The sequence below is a fragment of the Rhopalosiphum padi genome, chromosome 3 (genome assembly GCF_020882245.1).
Source record: "Rhopalosiphum padi isolate XX-2018 chromosome 3, ASM2088224v1, whole genome shotgun sequence".
NCBI lineage: Eukaryota > Metazoa > Arthropoda > Insecta > Hemiptera > Aphididae > Rhopalosiphum > Rhopalosiphum padi.
Genome location: NC_083599.1, coordinates 79,221,070 through 79,240,131, shown reverse-complemented (window position 1 = coordinate 79,240,131; position 19,062 = coordinate 79,221,070). Strand labels below are relative to the sequence as shown.

The 19,062-nt window shown below is 29.5% G+C and overlaps 4 protein-coding genes across 4 annotated transcripts; 3 read left to right on the top strand and 1 right to left on the bottom strand.

Annotated features, from left to right (window-relative positions):
• Positions 1–31: 31 nt before the first annotated feature.
• LOC132925963 (uncharacterized) lies at positions 32–3,134 on the bottom strand. Its single transcript, XM_060990318.1, has 6 exons — positions 2,903–3,134; positions 2,391–2,806; positions 1,642–2,336; positions 1,246–1,374; positions 547–1,155; positions 32–104 (listed from the first exon to the last, which is right to left on the bottom strand). The coding sequence occupies exons 1-6, from the start codon at positions 3,132–3,134 to the stop codon at positions 32–34; spliced, it is 2,154 nt and encodes a 717-aa protein (XP_060846301.1).
• A 631-nt stretch (positions 3,135–3,765) lies between these two features.
• LOC132925962 (zinc finger MYM-type protein 1-like) lies at positions 3,766–6,219 on the top strand. Its single transcript, XM_060990317.1, has one exon. It carries the CDS (start codon positions 3,766–3,768, stop codon positions 6,217–6,219), a length of 2,454 nt encoding a protein of 817 aa, XP_060846300.1.
• Positions 6,220–7,493: 1,274 nt separating this feature from the next.
• On the top strand, positions 7,494–8,537 carry LOC132925961 (piggyBac transposable element-derived protein 3-like). The gene has a single exon (XM_060990316.1). The coding sequence runs from the start codon at positions 7,494–7,496 to the stop codon at positions 8,535–8,537; it is 1,044 nt and encodes a 347-aa protein (XP_060846299.1).
• A 6,309-nt stretch (positions 8,538–14,846) lies between these two features.
• On the top strand, positions 14,847–16,547 carry LOC132925960 (KRAB-A domain-containing protein 2-like). Its single transcript, XM_060990315.1, has 4 exons — positions 14,847–15,684; positions 15,770–15,838; positions 15,914–15,982; positions 16,048–16,547. Exons 1-4 carry the CDS (start codon positions 14,847–14,849, stop codon positions 16,545–16,547), a joined length of 1,476 nt encoding a protein of 491 aa, XP_060846298.1.
• Positions 16,548–19,062: the final 2,515 nt, after the last annotated feature.

Here is a 19,062-nt window from a genome sequence, read left to right as displayed (position 1 = left end):
TAGCATTAAAAACACCCTCCCTGCTCCCAGGTTACGAGTATGATGGGGCAGGGGCGGACTGGGTAGGCGACAGGCCAGTCAGCGATTTTAATACTTCGGGCCATCTTTTACGGAAAATTAATAAACATAATAAAGTCAATTTTTTTTCCATCGAATTATTATTCAATTATGATATTTGCTTATCAGCTATCACAGTAATTGTTGATTATTTATTAGTTATTACCATTTACCTTACATAAATATGATAATATTAAGACTTGCTACAAATGTTTGTGATTTTACTATACCACGGCCTCGCGCATGAACAGACTACTAACTATCTGCTATGTAGACAGCAAAACAAGATATTTTATAAGAACCCCATCATACAACAAATATTTAATGCATATCTATAAATATTTTTATCAGTAAAATGATTATTTTTAAATAAATAATTGCAACAAATAAAAAAAAATATATAAGTAGAATTCTAATAATATTATATTTATTTACACTAAAAATTAAACATAACTGAACATTCTTGTAAGTATAATAATTGGTAATTACCCAATAAGCATCCTTTTCATTTCATTAGAAGTGGCACCTAATCGATCAATTATTATATCATGAGGTACAATCATGCCACGTTCAAGGTTCATAAACATGAATGCTTCTAATTTGTCGTTAGAAAGAGTTGACCTAAGTCTAGTTTTTATAGTTTTAAGTATTGAAAAACTCCTTTCACAACTTACTTGAGTAAAAGCTAAACTTAATATTACCTTATATGCCGTATATAAATCATTGTAATTTGGTGTATGAGTCACTAATGTGTATACATAAAGGAATGCACATGAAATACACGATTTACAACGATTTTTTTCGGATAATGCACATTTTAAGTCATCTTCTATATCTGTGTGGTTTTCATTTTCTTCTTCGAAAAATTCACTGTTACAATCTTCATACAGAATACTAGCATCTATATTTGCTATGGCCTCGTAATTTTGAGCAAATTCTATCAACTGACGTTGAATATCTAAAACATCGACCTTGGCCATGGATGCGATTTTGGACAATGATCCTTCTGGAAACATGAATCCGGGAGTTTTTAATTTTGAAAATGTTCTTGGATCAAAAAATGCAGCATCTTGAATTAGATCCTCATTGATCATATACCTAAACAAGTAATAGAAATATGTCATTAAGAAATATTGCTGTAACTAAAATAGTAAAAAATTAACAAAACTAATATTTTCATAAACATACCTATTGCTTAATTTAGCAAGTGCATTGTTATAAACAACTTTATAAACTTCAACTTCAAACAATTTCTTTTCATCAACTAGTCTTTCGTCTGCTGTCAATTCACCTGACATTTTCTTTTTAAAACGCTTTCTTTTTTTTGTAAAAGTACTTGATCAAAATATGTTATCTGTTCCATCCATTTCTTCTAAAATCGTTTGTAAATATTCAATAAATTCAGTAGTTCTTATAAAAATAATTTCAAAATTATTAACTCCTTCGATTAATTTTGATTTTAAATTATGCAACAGTTTATATCCTTGAGTATAATTTAATTTTTTGGATTGTAAGCAAGACGATGCAGTTGAACTTAAAACGAACAATGACTGAAACACATATGCTGTCAATATAGTTTCAAACTTCAGTAAGTTGTTTATAATATTCAGAGCTTCCGATTTTGCACCAAGATCAAAATCTTTACCATCTTTTACTGTTATAAATCTATGTTTTTCTTTAGTTGGTGTGAATAATGGATCAAATACATTATTTAACGCAACATCTCTGCTCCACCACCTAGTTTGTCCTATTTTTTGAAGGCGTAACATTTTTTCACTTCCAACAGAATTTTCAATAACATTTTGTTTCCACATTCCCATTCTTTTATATGATTGACTAAAAAATATAGCCAAACGATCCAATAATCCAAAAAGATTTATAGCTTCTGAACACGAATCAGAAGCTTGTGTAAGTGTAAGATTTAAAAGATGACTAAAGCAATGTGTGTGAATAGATTGAGGTGCATCTTTTTTAATGAGAGCTTGTAAACCATTGTGAATACCACTTAAATTCGCGGCGCCATCGTACGCCTGACTTACAATATTAGACAGAGGTAACCCGATGTCTTCCAAAACATTTTTAATTAAGTTATATAAATCGATTGCTTTTGATGATTGTACTGGTAAAAATTTAATTAATCGTTCTTTTACTTCAGTTTGAATCACATAACGGACACATACAGCCAATTGATCGGTTACACTTACATCCTGGGTGGAATCTATGAGTAAACTAAAAAAATTTGCTTTTTTTACTTCTTTTCCAATTTCCTCTTGTATCCACTGTGAAATTAAATTGATTATTTTATTGATCGTAGTTTTTGAAATAAATGTAACAAGTGATCCACGTCCACGTCCTCCACTTAAATTTGAACGGATTTTACTTTTTTCAATCGCAATATTTAGATATTTTTCAAGAATCGGGTCAAATTTTGACCAACACATCAATAACTCCAAAAAGTTTCCATGGTTCATACTTCTATTGTCTAGTGTATATGCTTGTTCTTCTTTATGAGCTCTATAAGCAATTCCTTGTCTGCCAATATAAATAACTCCTTCAATTATTCTTGATAGGAAAAGTCTATGTTCTTGAACTTGAATTACTCGACTATTTCGTTGATTTATATCAATAAGAGACGAAACGTCTTTAACTTTTTTTGCTTGCATATAAGCGTAAACAGCTTCATCGTGTGTTTTAGAATTTTCATGTACTTTAATTTGTTTATAAATATTTTTAGCGCTTACTTGAACACCTTGTACAAAAATGGATTCTTTATTTACTTAAAAAGCTAAACACACGGCACAAAAAAGCTTTTCATTTTTCCTATCAAATGATAATCTAGGAATACGAGTGTTATCAGTATTAGATAATGGACGAAAATATATTTTATATGCGTTAAATGGTAGTTGATCATACTGTGGCTGTATAGGATGATTTGACATAAAACGTAGTTTTTCAGCCAACGAAGAATTATGAGAAAGTGCTTTAAAATTGTTCGAAGATATATCTCTCAAAAAGCTATCATCTAAGTCTGATTCAGAACTCTGTGCTACTTCACCTCTTGATGCATCTTGGCACATATGATGCCATCAACTAAAATCATATATTTATGCGTTCTCGATATCGTTAACACATGATTTTTTCTGTTGGTCACACTGTCAATATATAAGTGTGATAAAAAAATATCATTCGGTCACGCACTATTTTGTTATCACAATTTAAAGTAAGTTTGAATTAATAATACTCGAACGTTCCGTGTTATCATTATGTTCAGGGCCGTATTTACGCCTAGGCCCGTGAGGCCCGGGCCTAGGGCGGCAAATTTTTTGGGGCGGCAAATTTTGTAAGAAATAAAAAAAGAATCATATGAATGCATGAAATATTTATATGATTTTTTTTTAGATATCTGTATGTAAAATATACGGGCGCATGAAACTGAAAATGTCACTAACCCGAAATCAATTTTCTCGTAATGTGAGCTATAAAGATAAGATACCTACCTAGGTATATAATAATATAAGTTGTTCCTAAAAGTAATTACGATAAAAATATAATATATATAGAAATTGGCTAAAGATATTGTGTATCCACATCGCACACGACCACAATTCATTTCAGTTTATTGTTCGTCATTGTCGGGAGTGCATATTACAACATAATATATTTAATAAATAATAATTAATAATTTACAGTATTTAGCATTTTTTCACTATGAGTGACGGTCGTAAACGTTTTAGTGGTTCAGAGTATAAAAAGCGAGCCAAAGATAAAGAATATAAAGAGAGTAAAGTTCTAAATAAAATACCTAAACTAAGTACTTTCTTTAAACCTGCTACACCGTCTTCTTTGAATGCACCTGATAATGGTCAACAACATCAACATGATTTAGAAGAGATTGAAACGAGTAAGTGCGAATCGGATTTGGTCATTAATAATTTAACAACTTCTACTTTAAATATGGATCCGGCTACATTTTATATTGATTATAATGATCCGGCTAAATGGATTATTAATGATGTAACTCGCGATTATGTGGCAAAACACGGAATAAATCAAAATTTAAATGATGATTTTACATGTTCTAAACGTGAGTATCCTGACAAAAATAGATTTTTAAATAAATCATTATTTGTTAGAACACGTATAAATGGTGAAGTACAGTCACGACCATGGTTAGTGTTTTCGAAATCTACTGGTACAGTGTTTTGTGCACCATGTCGACTCTTTGGAAGTGCACATTTATCAACATTAGTAACTATTGGTTTTAATGATTGGAAAAATGCTGTACGAAAATTAAACGATCACGAAAATTCTATTCCTCATAAAACTTCAACAGTTGCATTAATCGAAAGGGGGAAAACTGCAGGTAAAATAAACCAAGAAATTGTTTTGCAATTAGAACAAGAAACCAATTATTGGCGAAATATTTTAAAAAGAATAGTTGCTACTGTACGTTCTTTAGTAATTCGAGGGTTACCATTGAGAGGCAGTGAAGAAAAATTTGGGTCGTATCATAGCGGTAATTTCATTATGACATTAGAGCTTTTAGCAGAATTTGATCCCTTTCTATCAGAGCATATTCGCCATTACGGTAAAATCGGTAGTGGTAATACATCGTATCTATCTTCACAGACATACGGAGAGTTTATACAAATTATGGCAGAAAAAATTACAAAACAAATAGTTGAAGAAGTCAAAGTTTCAAAGTATTTTTCGATAAGCGTTGATTCGACGCCCGACGTATCCCATGTTGATCAGTTGTCTTTTATCATAAGATACATTTCAAAAGATGGTACTCCTATAGAACGATTTTTAAAGTTTATTGCCAATACTGGGCATAAATCTGAACAACTTGCTGATGCAGTTTTTGATACACTTAATCAATATAATTTGGATATTAAAAATTGCCGCGGGCAGTCATACGATAATGCCAGTAACATGGCTGGTAAATACACTGGCCTTCAAGCCAGAATTAAAGAAGTTATTCCGTTGGCCATTTATGTCCCTTGCTCAGCACATTCCCTAAATCTTGTGGGGATATCTGCCGTGGATTGCTGTGAAAAATCGACAACATATTTTAGATATCTACAAGAATTATATAACTTTTTCACAGCATCTACCCATCGTTGGGAAATTTTACTATTTTATTTAAAAAAGTCTAAGTGTGTAAAAAGTTTGTCTCAAACCCGATGGTCAGCAAGATACGAAGCGGGTAAATCTTTATGTACTTCTTGGAGTGAAATTAAAAACGCTTTACAGGCTATTATTGACGATGCCAATGAAAAACCTGTAACAAAATTTGACGCTTCAGTTCTTTTGAAACCTTTTAATACTATAGAAATGTGCTTTATGACTGTTTTTTGGAATGAAGTATTAGAAAGGTTTCATATAGTTAATAAAAAACTTCAATCAGTTAATATTGAGTTAGGAATGATTGTTGAATTATATGGATCCTTAGAGCAGTACATATCTAGAATTAGAAATAATTTTGAAGAATATGAAGGAAAAGCTATACAAATATGCGGTGAAATGCAGTACAAAAAAGACAAGCGGAGAACTGTTAAGAGAAAACGTCAATTCGACGAAACAATGAATGAAGTGATCACAGAAACAGGCAAGGAAGATTTCAGAATAAATGTATTCTTCGTTATATTGGATAAATTGAATGCTGAACTCGTAAGGCGAGGCAGTTCATATAAAAATTTATGTGTCAAGTTTGATTTTCTTACAAATATTTGTAGTTTTGACGAGGAAATAATTTCTGAAAAAACTAGGGCACTAATAGAACAATATCCTAATGATATTGAAGAATCATTTACAAATGAATGTCTTCATTTGCGTGATCATCTTTTTTTTAAATCTGATAAAAAAAGAAACGCCCAAGAACTTTGTAAGATGTTGTATACAAATGATTTAATAGATATTTATCCGAACGTCACAACAGCGTTACGTATGTATTTGTGCACGTTTGCAACAAATTGTACAGCAGAGCGGTCGTTTTCAGCATTGAAAAGAGTAAAATCGCATCTTCGTTCAACTTTGGAGTCAGATAGATTAAACGCGACATCAATACTACACATAGAATCTGAGATGCTTCGAAGTATAAATTATGATGATATAATCGACGATTTCGCGTCTAAAAAAGTTCGTCGTAAAATGTTATAGATAACATAGGTTATGATTAGGTATAAGTTTAACTATTAAGTATTACTAGGTATAAGATTAAAGATTATTAAGATTATTTTAAGATTAAGATTCAAAATGTATACTGATAATGCCTAATTAGGATTTATAATTATTATTTGTTTTGTTTATAATGACTATTGACCTAATTTCTTTAAAATGAAATAAATTTATTTGTAATAATTACAATTTTTTTTTCTTGGGGTAGAGGCGGCATATTTAAAAGGGCCTAGGGCGGCACTTGTTCTAAATCCGGCCCTGATTATGTTGTATATTTTGAAATATTATAACTTTGGTAATTTAATAGATACGAGGTCCAAATATTTTTTATTTTAATTATTAAGAACTATTTAACTGGAATAATTATAAGTTTATAAGAAATAAACGTTTGTATTGCTACAATATTGTATTATTCAGCCGGCATCGTACGTGCCACTATGCAGGTTCGGAATGTTTTAATAATTATGTTTTGCGTAGTTGCCTAGGAAATTGTTTTTTCTTATTATATTTATTCCTTTAGAATGGCGTTTAAAAAACTAAAAGATGTTGATATTGAACGGTTTTTGGCCTGTGATCCACCAAGTGGATCCGAATTTAGTGATTTAAGTGATGACGACGTAGAAATTACGGATGAACATTTATTTGCTGGTAATCAAAATCTAAATGACGATTATTTTTCTGATGATTTGTGTTTTGATCACGAAGAATTTGAGCAGTTGATGAATGAATATGACAAAGATGCACAAAATTATCAGGTATTTGACGAGGCATCTTTTAAAAAATTCGAAAATAAACAAAATGCCCCTAATATTGATGAACCGACTGCAAGTACAGAAATAGCGAGTAATAACAATAAAATAGTAAAACAAAATCATAAAAGATTACTACGTGGATATAAAATAAATAAAAAACATCAAAAAATAAATAAAGTAGCTACGATAAAAAAAAAAGATCATGTTCTTGTAAAAAAATTAAAAACCAAAAAACAACCTGAGAAATGGTACCCCGGTAAAGACAATAACTATGTAGGAAACATTCCTAAGTTTACAGGTGAATTAAGTTCAATTCAAGCATTTACACCGTATGGCTATTTTATTCAACTTTTTCCAGATTCTATTTTTGAACTTATTGCTAACGAAAGTTGTCAATATGCAGCCCAAAATGGTAATTTTTCATACCATGTTTCTAAAAATGAAATAAAAGCTTTTATTGCTATTAATATTATTATGACGTATATAAAGTATCCAAACACTAGAATGTATTGGTCAAGTGAGCCTGGTCTAAGAATGGATCAAATTGCAAATGTTATGTCCGTTAATCGATTTAGTGAAATAAAACGTTATTTACATTTTACAAATAACTTGAGTGCTCCAAATTTAAATTATCGTTATTGGAAAATTCGTCCGGTTCTTGAAATACTTCATAAAACTTTTCACGATTGTGCGTCCCCAACTGAAAATATTTCTATTGATGAGATGATGATACCTTTTAAAGGTAAAAGTCATTTAAAACAATACATTCAATCAAAACCGAAAAAGTGGGGGTTTAAAATATGGGTACAAGCAAATAGCAATGGATACGTCAACTGTTTCGAACCATATCAAGCATCTACTCAGGATCGAAGCAAATATGGTCCAATAGGTGATTCTGTTCTGAACTTATGCCATGCTTTGCATGGTAAAAATCATAAGTTGTTCATGGACAATCTTTTTACTTCATTACCACTTATAAGACAATTACGTTCCTTGAGTATATGGGTTATAGGAACGGTCAGAATGAATAGAATTGGTCAAATACAAACTTCTCTAGTACCAGGTAAAATGCTTCAACGAGGTTCTTGTACAATGGCTACGTCAAAAGACAACATAACAGTTTTGCGCTGGATAGATAAAAGAGAAGTTCACATGATTTCTTTGTATGCTGGCGCAGAACCATTTGATGAAATATTACGTTACGACAAGAAAGAAAAAACAAAGATACCAATTACTAGACCGTTTTGTATTCAAGAATACAACAAATGTATGGGAGGTGTGAATTTCATGGATCGTCTTATATCTCACTATCCTCACGGCTTTAAAAACAAAAAATGGTACCTTCGGATATTTTTTCAGTTTTTGAATATTTCGATTGTGAACTCATGGATTTTATATATACAAAGTCAAAACCCCCCTTTATCGCTGTTACATTTTAAAGCTTCAATAGCAACTAGTTTGACACAGTTAAATTCTACATCTGATCGTCTTAAAAAAGAGGACGACCTTCGAATTCACCATGTGCCTCACCCTCTCCAGTTCTATTAAAAAAAAAAACCAGAGAAGGACAAAATAAAAGTATTCCGGAAATTCGTTATGATGGGAAAAATCATTGGCCGAAAAAATATGAGATGAAGAGCGCTCTAAGGTGCCATGATGATCTGTGTAGAAGTCGTACTCGCTATAAATGTTCAAAATGCGACGAGCCTGTATGCCCAGAATGCATGGAACATTTCCACTCTCAAAAATAAAATAAGGGTAATAAATATATAGTTAAGTTTATTAAAATAAAGTAAGAAGTTATTTATATCTTAAGTTAGAAAACATTTTGTATAACAAACGATTGTGATAATTTGAAAGTGATCAGTTACACGAACTTATGATCTCTAAAAGTATAAACTTGTTATTGTTTGAAATAAAAAACAATTAGTAAATAAGTTGTTTTAAAAATAATTTGGTTGTTACTTCTTACTAATTAGTAATTATAAACTAATTATAGAATGTTCTCAATTTATTAAGTGATAATAATACAATAAATAAGTGAAAATTGTGTTGATATTTGAATATTATTTTATTGGTATCAAAATGAACCTTACGCGCATAGTGGCACATATGACGCCATTTGATAAATTTCTCATTTTCATACAATTTTTTAAACTAAAAATTTTTTTTATAATTTTCCCTTCATATTGAAGCTAAATGGTAACGAAAAAAAAATTATGAGTTGTAAAAAAAATTGTGTGCATCAAGAGGTTCATCTTCATGTAGAGAATCATTGGGAACAATATTATTTCCAAAATCAACAATATTACTTTTATCAAATTCAATTGATGAAGGAATGGAAGGCTGTATATTAACGTTAAGATCTTGTGTAAATTCATTATTTGAGCATTTCATGTCAAGCATTTGATCTTTTGGGATATTAATTATGTTAGTATCGGAATAATTATAGTTTTCATATTGTTTTATTTAAACATAAGTACACTTTGCACTTTCGGCACATAATTGAGGTTTTTTTGCCACAACCATTATTTTTGCAGCGTTCTCTCTTGTCGGTTATTTTTGGAAAATGTGCAATCATGTCCAACTGTACGTCTCTTGGTGGCTTAAATGTTTGATATCCTAGAAAAAATAATAATACTTGTTTATTTATATTTAATAATCTAAACAAATTAGACTTATCACCTCGTTTTTTTTTTCACTTTGTTCCGGTTCTTTTCGTTTTCTCCCTCTGGTTGGTGTTAGATTTTCTCCAATTTTGCACAATGATACGGCTATTTCTTGACGAAAATCTTTTAGTGGCATATACTTTTCATCACTGTTAACTTTTTTGTACAAAATCCACGCATTAACCATCGCAACATCAAAGAAATGATAAAACATTTTAAAATACCATTTTTTAGACCTCATTCCTACTCTATATCGGGCTATATGAGCATCCAATAAATCTACACCACCCATATGTTTGTTGTAAACACCAACGATGTTTGGACATGGCACTATACTACGAATTTTGTTTTTTTTATCAAAGCGTTTGACTTCAGTTTCTGGTAATTTTCCTGATAAAGTTGAAATTAGTGTAACGCATTTATTATCTTTCCAAATTACCGCTGTAACAGCCTCTCCGTCGACTTCCGCCAAGCATTCAGAAGAAAACCCTCTAGGTTTCGTTTTTAAATATTTTTCATCCGGTAAAATGAGGCCAGGAACTCTATTTCTTCGTAATGTGCCCAAACTGTATATACCATTTTTTTTTAAGTAAACCTCAAGAGCAAGAGTGGTGTAGTAGTTGTCAAAATAGAGTTTATAGTTTTGATTTTTAGGAATAATACGTGCTAATCTGACTACAATATTCGCTGACGCTCCTAAATTAGGTTCATTTTGTAGTCTTTGATCAGGGTTATTCTCCAGGCCTGAATAAACTTCAAAATTATATGAAAAGCCAGATACACCACTCAGAACAAAAATCTTATAGCCCCATTTGTGCGGTTTTAGTGGCAAATATTGTTTTAAATAACTACGGGCCTTGGTAGGACAAATCTGCTCATCTATTGACAAATTTTCTTCAATAGGAATTGAATTGCATTTTTTTTTAATATGATCTAACACGGGCCTTATTCGATGAAGACGATCGTAATTTTTATGTGACACGGGCAACGCGGTTTCATTATTATTGAAATGCAAGTACTTACGAATAAGTTCAAATCGCTTTAAACTCATAGTTTCCTGAATCATTGTATTTCCAAGCACACAATTCCAATAGCTTCTTAAACATCAAAGCAACAATACCTAAATATTTTTTTAGTTCATTTTTGGTAAACCGAAATGTATTGTTTATATTTTGCTGTACACTGTACAATAGACTCTGCTCAACATTTGAGTCTAATAGTTCGTCATCAAAAAAAAAACTAAAAAAATCTAATGGTGAAATTAAATGTCTGATTTCAATTGGCAAACTTGAATTTCCTAAAAACTCAGTGACATTTTTATTTAAAATCAAATTTCCTTTTTTCCAATTTATATCCTTATAACTAACGACCGGAGGTTGAATTTGAATATTATTTGGTGCAGTTTTAGATGTTTGAGTTTGTCTATTTTGTCTACGTGGTTGTTCAGGTGAGGTTAATGCTTCAGAGTTTATTAAAGGTATTAAATCTTCTAAACCATCTAATAAATTATGATCAAAATCGATTGTATCCGAAGGTTGTATAAATATTTGTTCAATATTTGGAGTTATAATATTATTTTGATTTTGAATACTTGCAGTGATTGTAGATGGAGCTTGTTCTATAAAATCGTTTTGACTGTAGTTATTGTCAACTATTGGATCATAATCAATAAAACACTCGTCATCAGATTCACCGCTTTCATCATCATTGTCAATAGGTATTTCTAATGCAAACCTAATTAAATCTTCGTCGTCTGCGATATTCTCCATTTATAATTTATTAAATAACCAACAGAGATTTATCACCAAATATAATTAATAAGTATGTTATTATAATAAAATAAACATAAATAATATAATCAATAGTTAAAATAATTGATTTAACTTTTTAATTATTTATATATACGTAAAACTGTCGAACGTAAACGTCGTAAACACGTACTAATGCGTAATACTATTATTAATTATAGTACATACAAGAGCGATAATATTTTTTATATTATGTACTTCTTGCGCTCAATGTTCCAGATATGGAACAATTGTATTTATGTGAATTGCTATTTATAAACTCATATTAGCAGCCAAGTCAATATTATTTTTTATAGACCAGAAGATAAGCTAACCATTGGTGTTTTTTTTTTTTTTATGTAACCTCCTTGATTTTATTTTAATTACTTTAAAAAAGGGAAAAATGAACATTTTGAAATTAGTACTTATGCCGTTTTGGAACAGGTTTATAGCACCCACATACGATATAGGATAATTTTTTCTGGAAACATAGCTAGCGACATCTATACAGATTCATTAAAACTACACATTAAAATCATATCAACAAAACAAGAGCCAATATTAACGGCTTATTAATTGTTCCAAATGTGGAACATTGTGCAGTTTAGGGTTAAGGTGGCTGGAGCGTGACATATTTTAAGGAGTAATATTTAGGCATTTCATACAGCATTTATATTTGATCCGTGTTAGTGTGTGAGAAGTAAATTGATGTTAGTATGACGTGTAATTCGTAAAATTCGTTATCGCGTTCTTGTGCCACCGGGCACAGACAGTTCACCGTCCGCATATCGACGACATTACGTATTCCCGGAACTGCGGCCCGCAATAATAATTAGCTTAAATACCTACTTTTTTATACTTCGATAATTTTTTTCCTCTAATTTTCATCTATTTTTAGATAGTTTTTACAACTGATAAAATATAATAATACAATAATACAATAATAGTATACCAGTAACTTATTGGAATACTAAATATTTATTGTAATAAATAACATAAAAATTACTATAGTTATTATTATTTATTATATAATATATTTATTATTTAATTATTAATATATTTTACCTATCTATTGTAAATTATCATAACTTATTACACTTATATTTTGTAAGACTATAAACTAAATAGGTATTTTTATTTAATCAATAGTAGACATTTTTAAATAAATTTACATCTATAACTAGAACTAAAATATTTTATTTTAATTCATCTTTTATCAACTGTTTTAAGAGAAAGTCCATGTAAAATGTGGTGAGCTGAGTCGCCATTTTATCATTCCAAAAATTATCATCTTTTAATTTTTTCAAATAAAAATCCTATAAAATAATAAATTATGTAGTACATTTTAATAATCTGAAAAGTGTATAAAAAAAAAATAATTTAATTTTACCTTTTTTTTGACGTTGGCAGAAATATTGAGAGCAATTGTCATGATCTCCAAAAACATGATTTGGTCCATTTATGACGTCCGCTTTCAATCGTGCCAATTTTTCTTCGTAAGAAATAATTCCTGTTTCATGTTTCCTGAACCTTATAGCTTCAGTAACAGCATACCTAAGTCTCAGTAAATTATTTTGTAATATCCTAAAACATCCCGATCACCATTGGAATTTTTTCTTTTATTCGCAATGTCTCTTAGCTTATTAATGTAATTTCTTAATAAATGGTTCGTACATTCAACCTTTTTAATCATAATATCCGATCCATATGTCATATGTGGGAAATTCTAATATATTGATTTTTCGAAAATATTTTATTACTTATTACATATTCAAAAACATTATTTACCTATTAACTGCGAATAAATTAGACCATGCATTGTTAAACTTTGCTTAAATCCATCAACGATTATATCTGCTTACTACAGTAGCAATAAGTATTGCCATGTTTATATTTACATTTTCACCATTGAAATTTTCACTATCTATTTGTTCTTTTAAACCACACATTATACCATATAATCATCATCGCATCATTCATATACAACATTAATAACAGTAAGTAAAATATCTTTCCGTATATGAGTTTCGAACCCTGGTCAACCACCACACCGTAGTCAGTATTTCAGGGTTAAATTAGGTTAAAAAAACGCACCATGCGTAATGGCCCCACACCATAGCGGTGTGGAACGATTGCAAAAATCTTGTAAACTGCAAATTCGAAAATATAATTAATTTTATTTAATGTTTTTTTTTAAATTTTTATCAAAATTATATCGTAACTTCATAGGTTGTCTAATACATTTAAAACATCTGTTCTTATTGATCTGAAATGAAAAAAAAAATCAAATTAGGTCACATTCTCATTTTGAAAAAAAAAATGTAAGCTACATTAACTGTAGTATATAGGTACCTTCCATAAAAGGTTTTTACATGTTGTTTCATATGATCTGGTGTATCTTTTATTTCTATAATTTTTGTGTCTATTGTCAATTGCGTAGCCGGTGTGGTTGGGGGTGTTATATATCCGTTATAATTTTTTTAATTTTGTGGAAAACTGCTGTTTTTTAAATATTTTACTAATAAATTAATTTTTTTATTATAGGTGATAATGTTATTATTATAAAAATTTGTAAGATCGGAATACGGGATTTTGAAATTTTGTACAGTAACTTGATTAAGAATATAATTTATATAGCTAATTATTTTTTTCATCTTTTCTATATTAAGTGGACTATCATGTTCAAGATTATTTTTTATTCTGTGTAATTTAGTTTCGTTCATAAATAAAATGTCTTTTAAAAGTTGTGATGTTTTTTTTAATTGTATTATTTCTGGAATAGATGTATCTGTTACTGTGAATGTCCGCAGTTGGGGAGTGCTGACAGTCACCGGTTAATGTCGTCATACACCAAAGTCATTGGTGTATGTTGGCATATTGATTAAATTTGTACTGTTTTTAAACATTTACTAGCGAATGTCGACATTTATATAACGATATTGGTGAATGTTGGTAATGCCAATATTATTTAATCTAATATTATCTAATATTATAGTACCTACCTATTAACTAATACACAAGGTAGGTATTGTACAAGTTGATAATTTCGATAAAATGTTTTATTATCTTACCCTGCGACTTATTATATCTGGATAATCACCATGCTATATACTGTCTCGTTAACATTTAGTATGATATTGTCATTCAACGTAGTTATAGTGTTATCGTAGTATAGTGATTTGCACAATAACCAAAATATTTTTTTTTAAATGGAAAACATACGTGAAGTATTTTATAATAAATTTAATAATTTAGTATCTAAAAAGAGACATGATAATTCTTTTTTTCTATCGGCTGAAAAATATAAACTTCTAATTAGTGAAGTGAACATTTCGAAAGATAAATCTAATAAACAACGTAATGACTATCGACGACTAAAGCGGTATGATGTATTGAATATAATGGGAAGTACTAAACTTATAGTTCCTTTAAAACCAGGAGAAACAAATATAATATATTATGTAAAAAATGAAGACATGTTTGATATGATTCAACAAACACACATTCAAACTGGACACGGAGGACGTACTCGGATGATTAAAGAATTGCAATGTAAGTACAAAAATATTACATATGAAATCGTTATGCTATATTTGAGTTTATGCATTCAATGTCAAACAAAACAAAAAGCACCTAGAAAAGGCATTGTTGTGAAGCCTTTAATAAGTTCAGAGTTAAATTCCCGATGTCAAATAGATCTTGTTGATATGCAAACGTGTAAAGATGGAGAATACAAATTTATTTTGAACTATCAAGATCATTTGACAAAATTTATACAACTACGGCCATTAAAATCTAAAACCGCAGAAGAAGTTGCCCATAATTTGTTACATATATTCTTAACTTTTGGAGCACCAAATATTTTACATTCTGATAATGGTAGGGAATTTGTGAATAAAATAATCACAGAACTGTGTTTAATGTGGGATGGTGTAAAAATAGTTCATGGCAAACCACGCCATAGCCAAACACAAGGTTCAATAGAAAGAGCGAATCAAGATATTCAGAACCTACTAAGAGCATGGATGTCCGATAATAATACTAATAAATGGGCGGATGGTCTATATTTTGTTCAATTTACAAAAAATACAGCATACCACGAAGGTATAAAGCAAAGTCCATATGAAGCTATGTTTGGCACAAAACCCAAAAGGGGTCTGTTTTCGTCTTCTCTTCCTCGAGATAAACTACATCAACTTGAATCAGAAGAGCATTTGGAAAACGTAATCAAATATATGAGTACGTACTTATTAGTAATTATAATAAAAATTTAATATACAGTTAATGAAATAAATAATAATAAATATTTGAAAATTATTAACAGATTGTGAAAAAGGTGATCGAGAAAGTGAAAAATCGAGTGATGACGAACAACACGAAAATAATCAGACAGGTATCAAGTATATAAAAAAAAAAACATTAAAAATAAATAAATAAATAATAATTAATATTTGAAAATTATTAACAGATTGTGAAAAAGGTGATCGAGAAAGTGAAAAATCGTGTGATGACGAACAACAGGCAAAAAAAATATCAAGTACGTACTATTAATAAATAAATTAATAAGCGAAACTTAATTTATTCAACTCAATTAATTTGTAGATAAACCAATTGACAGAAGAAAAAAAAATATAATTTTGAATAGAGAAGTGGCTATCACAAGTCTCCAAGTACAAGCCGTAAAAATGTTGAGAACTTCAAAACAAAAGTTTCTTCCGGCTAATATAGGAGAAACTGTCCGTATTCGAGTTCCAAATGTTGATCGTAGTAAAATGGATCCGCAAAATATTTTAGCTGTAGTATTAGATGTAGTAGATAATGATTATTATAAATTAGCTACCAAAAACGGTGTTATAAATCAATTATACACTAGAAACCAGTTTTCAGTATGTAAAGATAATTTAATACCAATCACTGATGTACAAATGGATCAACAAATTTCCTTAAGGCAAGCTTCTGCATCCAATTCATCAACCGGTGGGCAAGGGTATACACGATGTAATTGCAAAACAAAGTGCACCACAAAAAAGTGTAGTTGTAGAAATGTTGGCATTTTATGCAATTCAAAATGTCATGATAGTTTGTCATGTTGCAATAAATAGACTCATAATTAATAAAAGTATCTAATTGTTAATATTTATAACTAAATATATCATTTCTATTTTATATTATTGTCTATAGTACTATACTATAATATTATGTGCGAATACGTAACCTATGTCAACATTAACCAAAACTATGTTGTGTATGTCAACATTGACCACAATCCTAATGTAAATGTCAACATCCACTAGTGCATGTCTATATTATTTTAATTTTTCAACATTCACCAATTTAATAGGTGCATGTCGACATTCACTAGGTGATTGTCAGCACTCACCAATTGCGGACATTCACAGTAACATATCTATAATATGATGTAAAGCCGATTTGTTATGTTTCTCTATGGAATTTATTATTTTTTTTCTTCTTAATGTTATTATTGTGCTTTTGAGTGATTTAAAATTTAATTTTGTATGGTAATTTAGGGAGTAATATTTCGAAAAAGCTGTTAAGTTGGCAAAGAGTTGTTTGGTCTGAAAAAATAATATATTATGTACAAAAATTTGTTATATGTATTAGTAAATTATTTATATTCTTACAGTTAAAAATTGATCTTTAAGTATCAAGCCAATAACTATGGTCTCCAAAAATGAATATTTATGATATATTATAAGAGGGTCCATGTAAAATTTAAGAAGATGATTACCAGTATCAACAAACATAGCATGTTGGGACTCATCTCTGAATAACAAAGAACAGTTTATTACAGGTTATTTAATTTTATTTAAACATGTTATAATATTAACACTCGCCGCAGTTCATTGTGTATAAAACTATACGATTTTTGGTCTATTTTATTTAGAAACTTCTGAAACTCATATCTTATATTTTTGAAAACATACTCACCATTTTCGGTGAATGCGTTTTTTAAATTATAATTGAACCTTTCATTAAATGTGAATAATAATTTTAATTTGTACACTATGATATATTGTTTTATAACTTCATTTAACATTTGAATTCCTGTTTCATCATTCCTAATAATACATATATTTTTAACAGGTTTTTTTATTAAATATACATTATAAAATAAAGTACTGTATAAAGAAAAACATTAGTCTTACAAATTGACATCAGGATCACTATGAAAAGGAAATTGAACCATTTTGTCAACGTTATGGTGAATAGCCTCAAACATGTCATCCTCATCAATTAATTTCATCTTAAACAATTCGGATGATAGCTTTATATGTCTTATATGCCAATGGTCCGACATTTCCAAATCGATAAGGGGGTAGGTAGTTTGTATAACCTTTACCAAAGTCGTATTTTAAATCCCTGTAAATACAATGAATTGAAATATACAAGTTTGTTTTATTTTATGTTTATATTTTTTACTCACTTAATTTCATCATATTTTATGATTGATAATAATTGTTTTGATTTTATAATATTTTCAATTTTTTTTTTATAGGCGACTATGAATTGTTTATTTTTCTTCTTTAAAAAATGATTTGAATTATAAGTGCAGATATCTATTATTTTTGTTTTGTTTTCAATATAATTATTTTCTAATTTCTCGTTTTTAATAATTTGGACAATTTTATTAATTAAAGGATAAGTTGGATTATTTATTAAATTTTGAAATATAGATGATTGTAATTCTAGACTGTTGGTTAATAAATGCCCCTTCACATTTGCATAATTATTGTTTTTGTTTAAGACGGTGGTGAGCAATGGAAAGTCAACGAATACATGACCAGAATTCCATAACTCGTTCATAGCAAGTGATATGGAATTTATGGCCTAGTCCAAAAAAAAATGTATGTTAATATTTGTCTTAGCATTAGTTTTATACAATTAATCAACATTTTTACTTACCTTAGACTTTTCGCTCAGTTTTATAAATGTTTGTTTTTTTTTTAACAATGTTTTTCCTAATTTTACCACCTCTATTCCTCCCCAATACTGGAATTGGAAACATATCCTTGTACTGCAATAGGGGTGGTATTTTTTTTCTGTTACTAAATGATAAATAAATATAATAAAATAATAATTATGGCATAAATTAATTTGGAGCGTTATAACTTCTTTCAAATATTATTTTCCATATTATTATAAAAATATAGTCGGCGCCCTATGAATATATTTTTCCCGCGCCCCTTAAAGGTAGCCAGTACGGGCCTGTAAGTAATAGTATAGTATAGTTAATCATTAAGTGAAATTTTAGCCCCTCGTGTCCTACGCTTTTTATCAATTAATCTTATAGAACATGACCCGGGGAGCATTTTTGATCCTCAGGTAGGGTGTCGATAAATCGATACTTACAGCGATTTTTCGCTGGATTACAACCAAAATAATCATTTTTCCAGTTATAAGCCCTGGACGCCTTAATTCTTAGATGTTCATTTTGAAACTTTTACACCTAATAGCTGACGTGTGTACGAATATATACATATGCTTTTTATGAAGGTGGTACAAAAATTGGAGTTTTGGTGACTGTTCAAAGTAGAAATACTGTATAGTTGTAAAGTGCTCTATCCACCCTGTACAGAACATATCTGTTTTTCATCA

What these genes read in the sequence shown, in the direction of transcription:
- LOC132925963 (XM_060990318.1), bottom strand. Translation starts at nt 3,134, where the DNA reads ATGTGCCAAGATGCATCAAGAGGTGAAGTAGCACAGAGTTCTGAATCA. An exon ending in ATTATAAACAACTTACTGAA is followed by an intron (nt 1,375 to 1,641) that starts GTTTGAAACTAT and finishes TACAAAAAAAAG; the next exon opens with AAAGCGTTTTAAAAAGAAAA. An exon ending in CTTGCTAAATTAAGCAATAG is followed by an intron (nt 1,156 to 1,245) that starts GTATGTTTATGA and finishes TTACTTGTTTAG; the next exon opens with GTATATGATCAATGAGGATC.
- LOC132925960 (XM_060990315.1), top strand. Translation starts at nt 14,847, where the DNA reads ATGGGAAGTACTAAACTTATAGTTCCTTTAAAACCAGGAGAAACAAAT. An exon ending in ACACGAAAATAATCAGACAG is followed by an intron (nt 15,839 to 15,913) that starts GTATCAAGTATA and finishes AATTATTAACAG; the next exon opens with ATTGTGAAAAAGGTGATCGA. An exon ending in ACAGGCAAAAAAAATATCAA is followed by an intron (nt 15,983 to 16,047) that starts GTACGTACTATT and finishes ATTAATTTGTAG; the next exon opens with ATAAACCAATTGACAGAAGA.
- LOC132925961 (XM_060990316.1), top strand. Translation starts at nt 7,494, where the DNA reads ATGTATTGGTCAAGTGAGCCTGGTCTAAGAATGGATCAAATTGCAAAT.
- LOC132925962 (XM_060990317.1), top strand. Translation starts at nt 3,766, where the DNA reads ATGAGTGACGGTCGTAAACGTTTTAGTGGTTCAGAGTATAAAAAGCGA.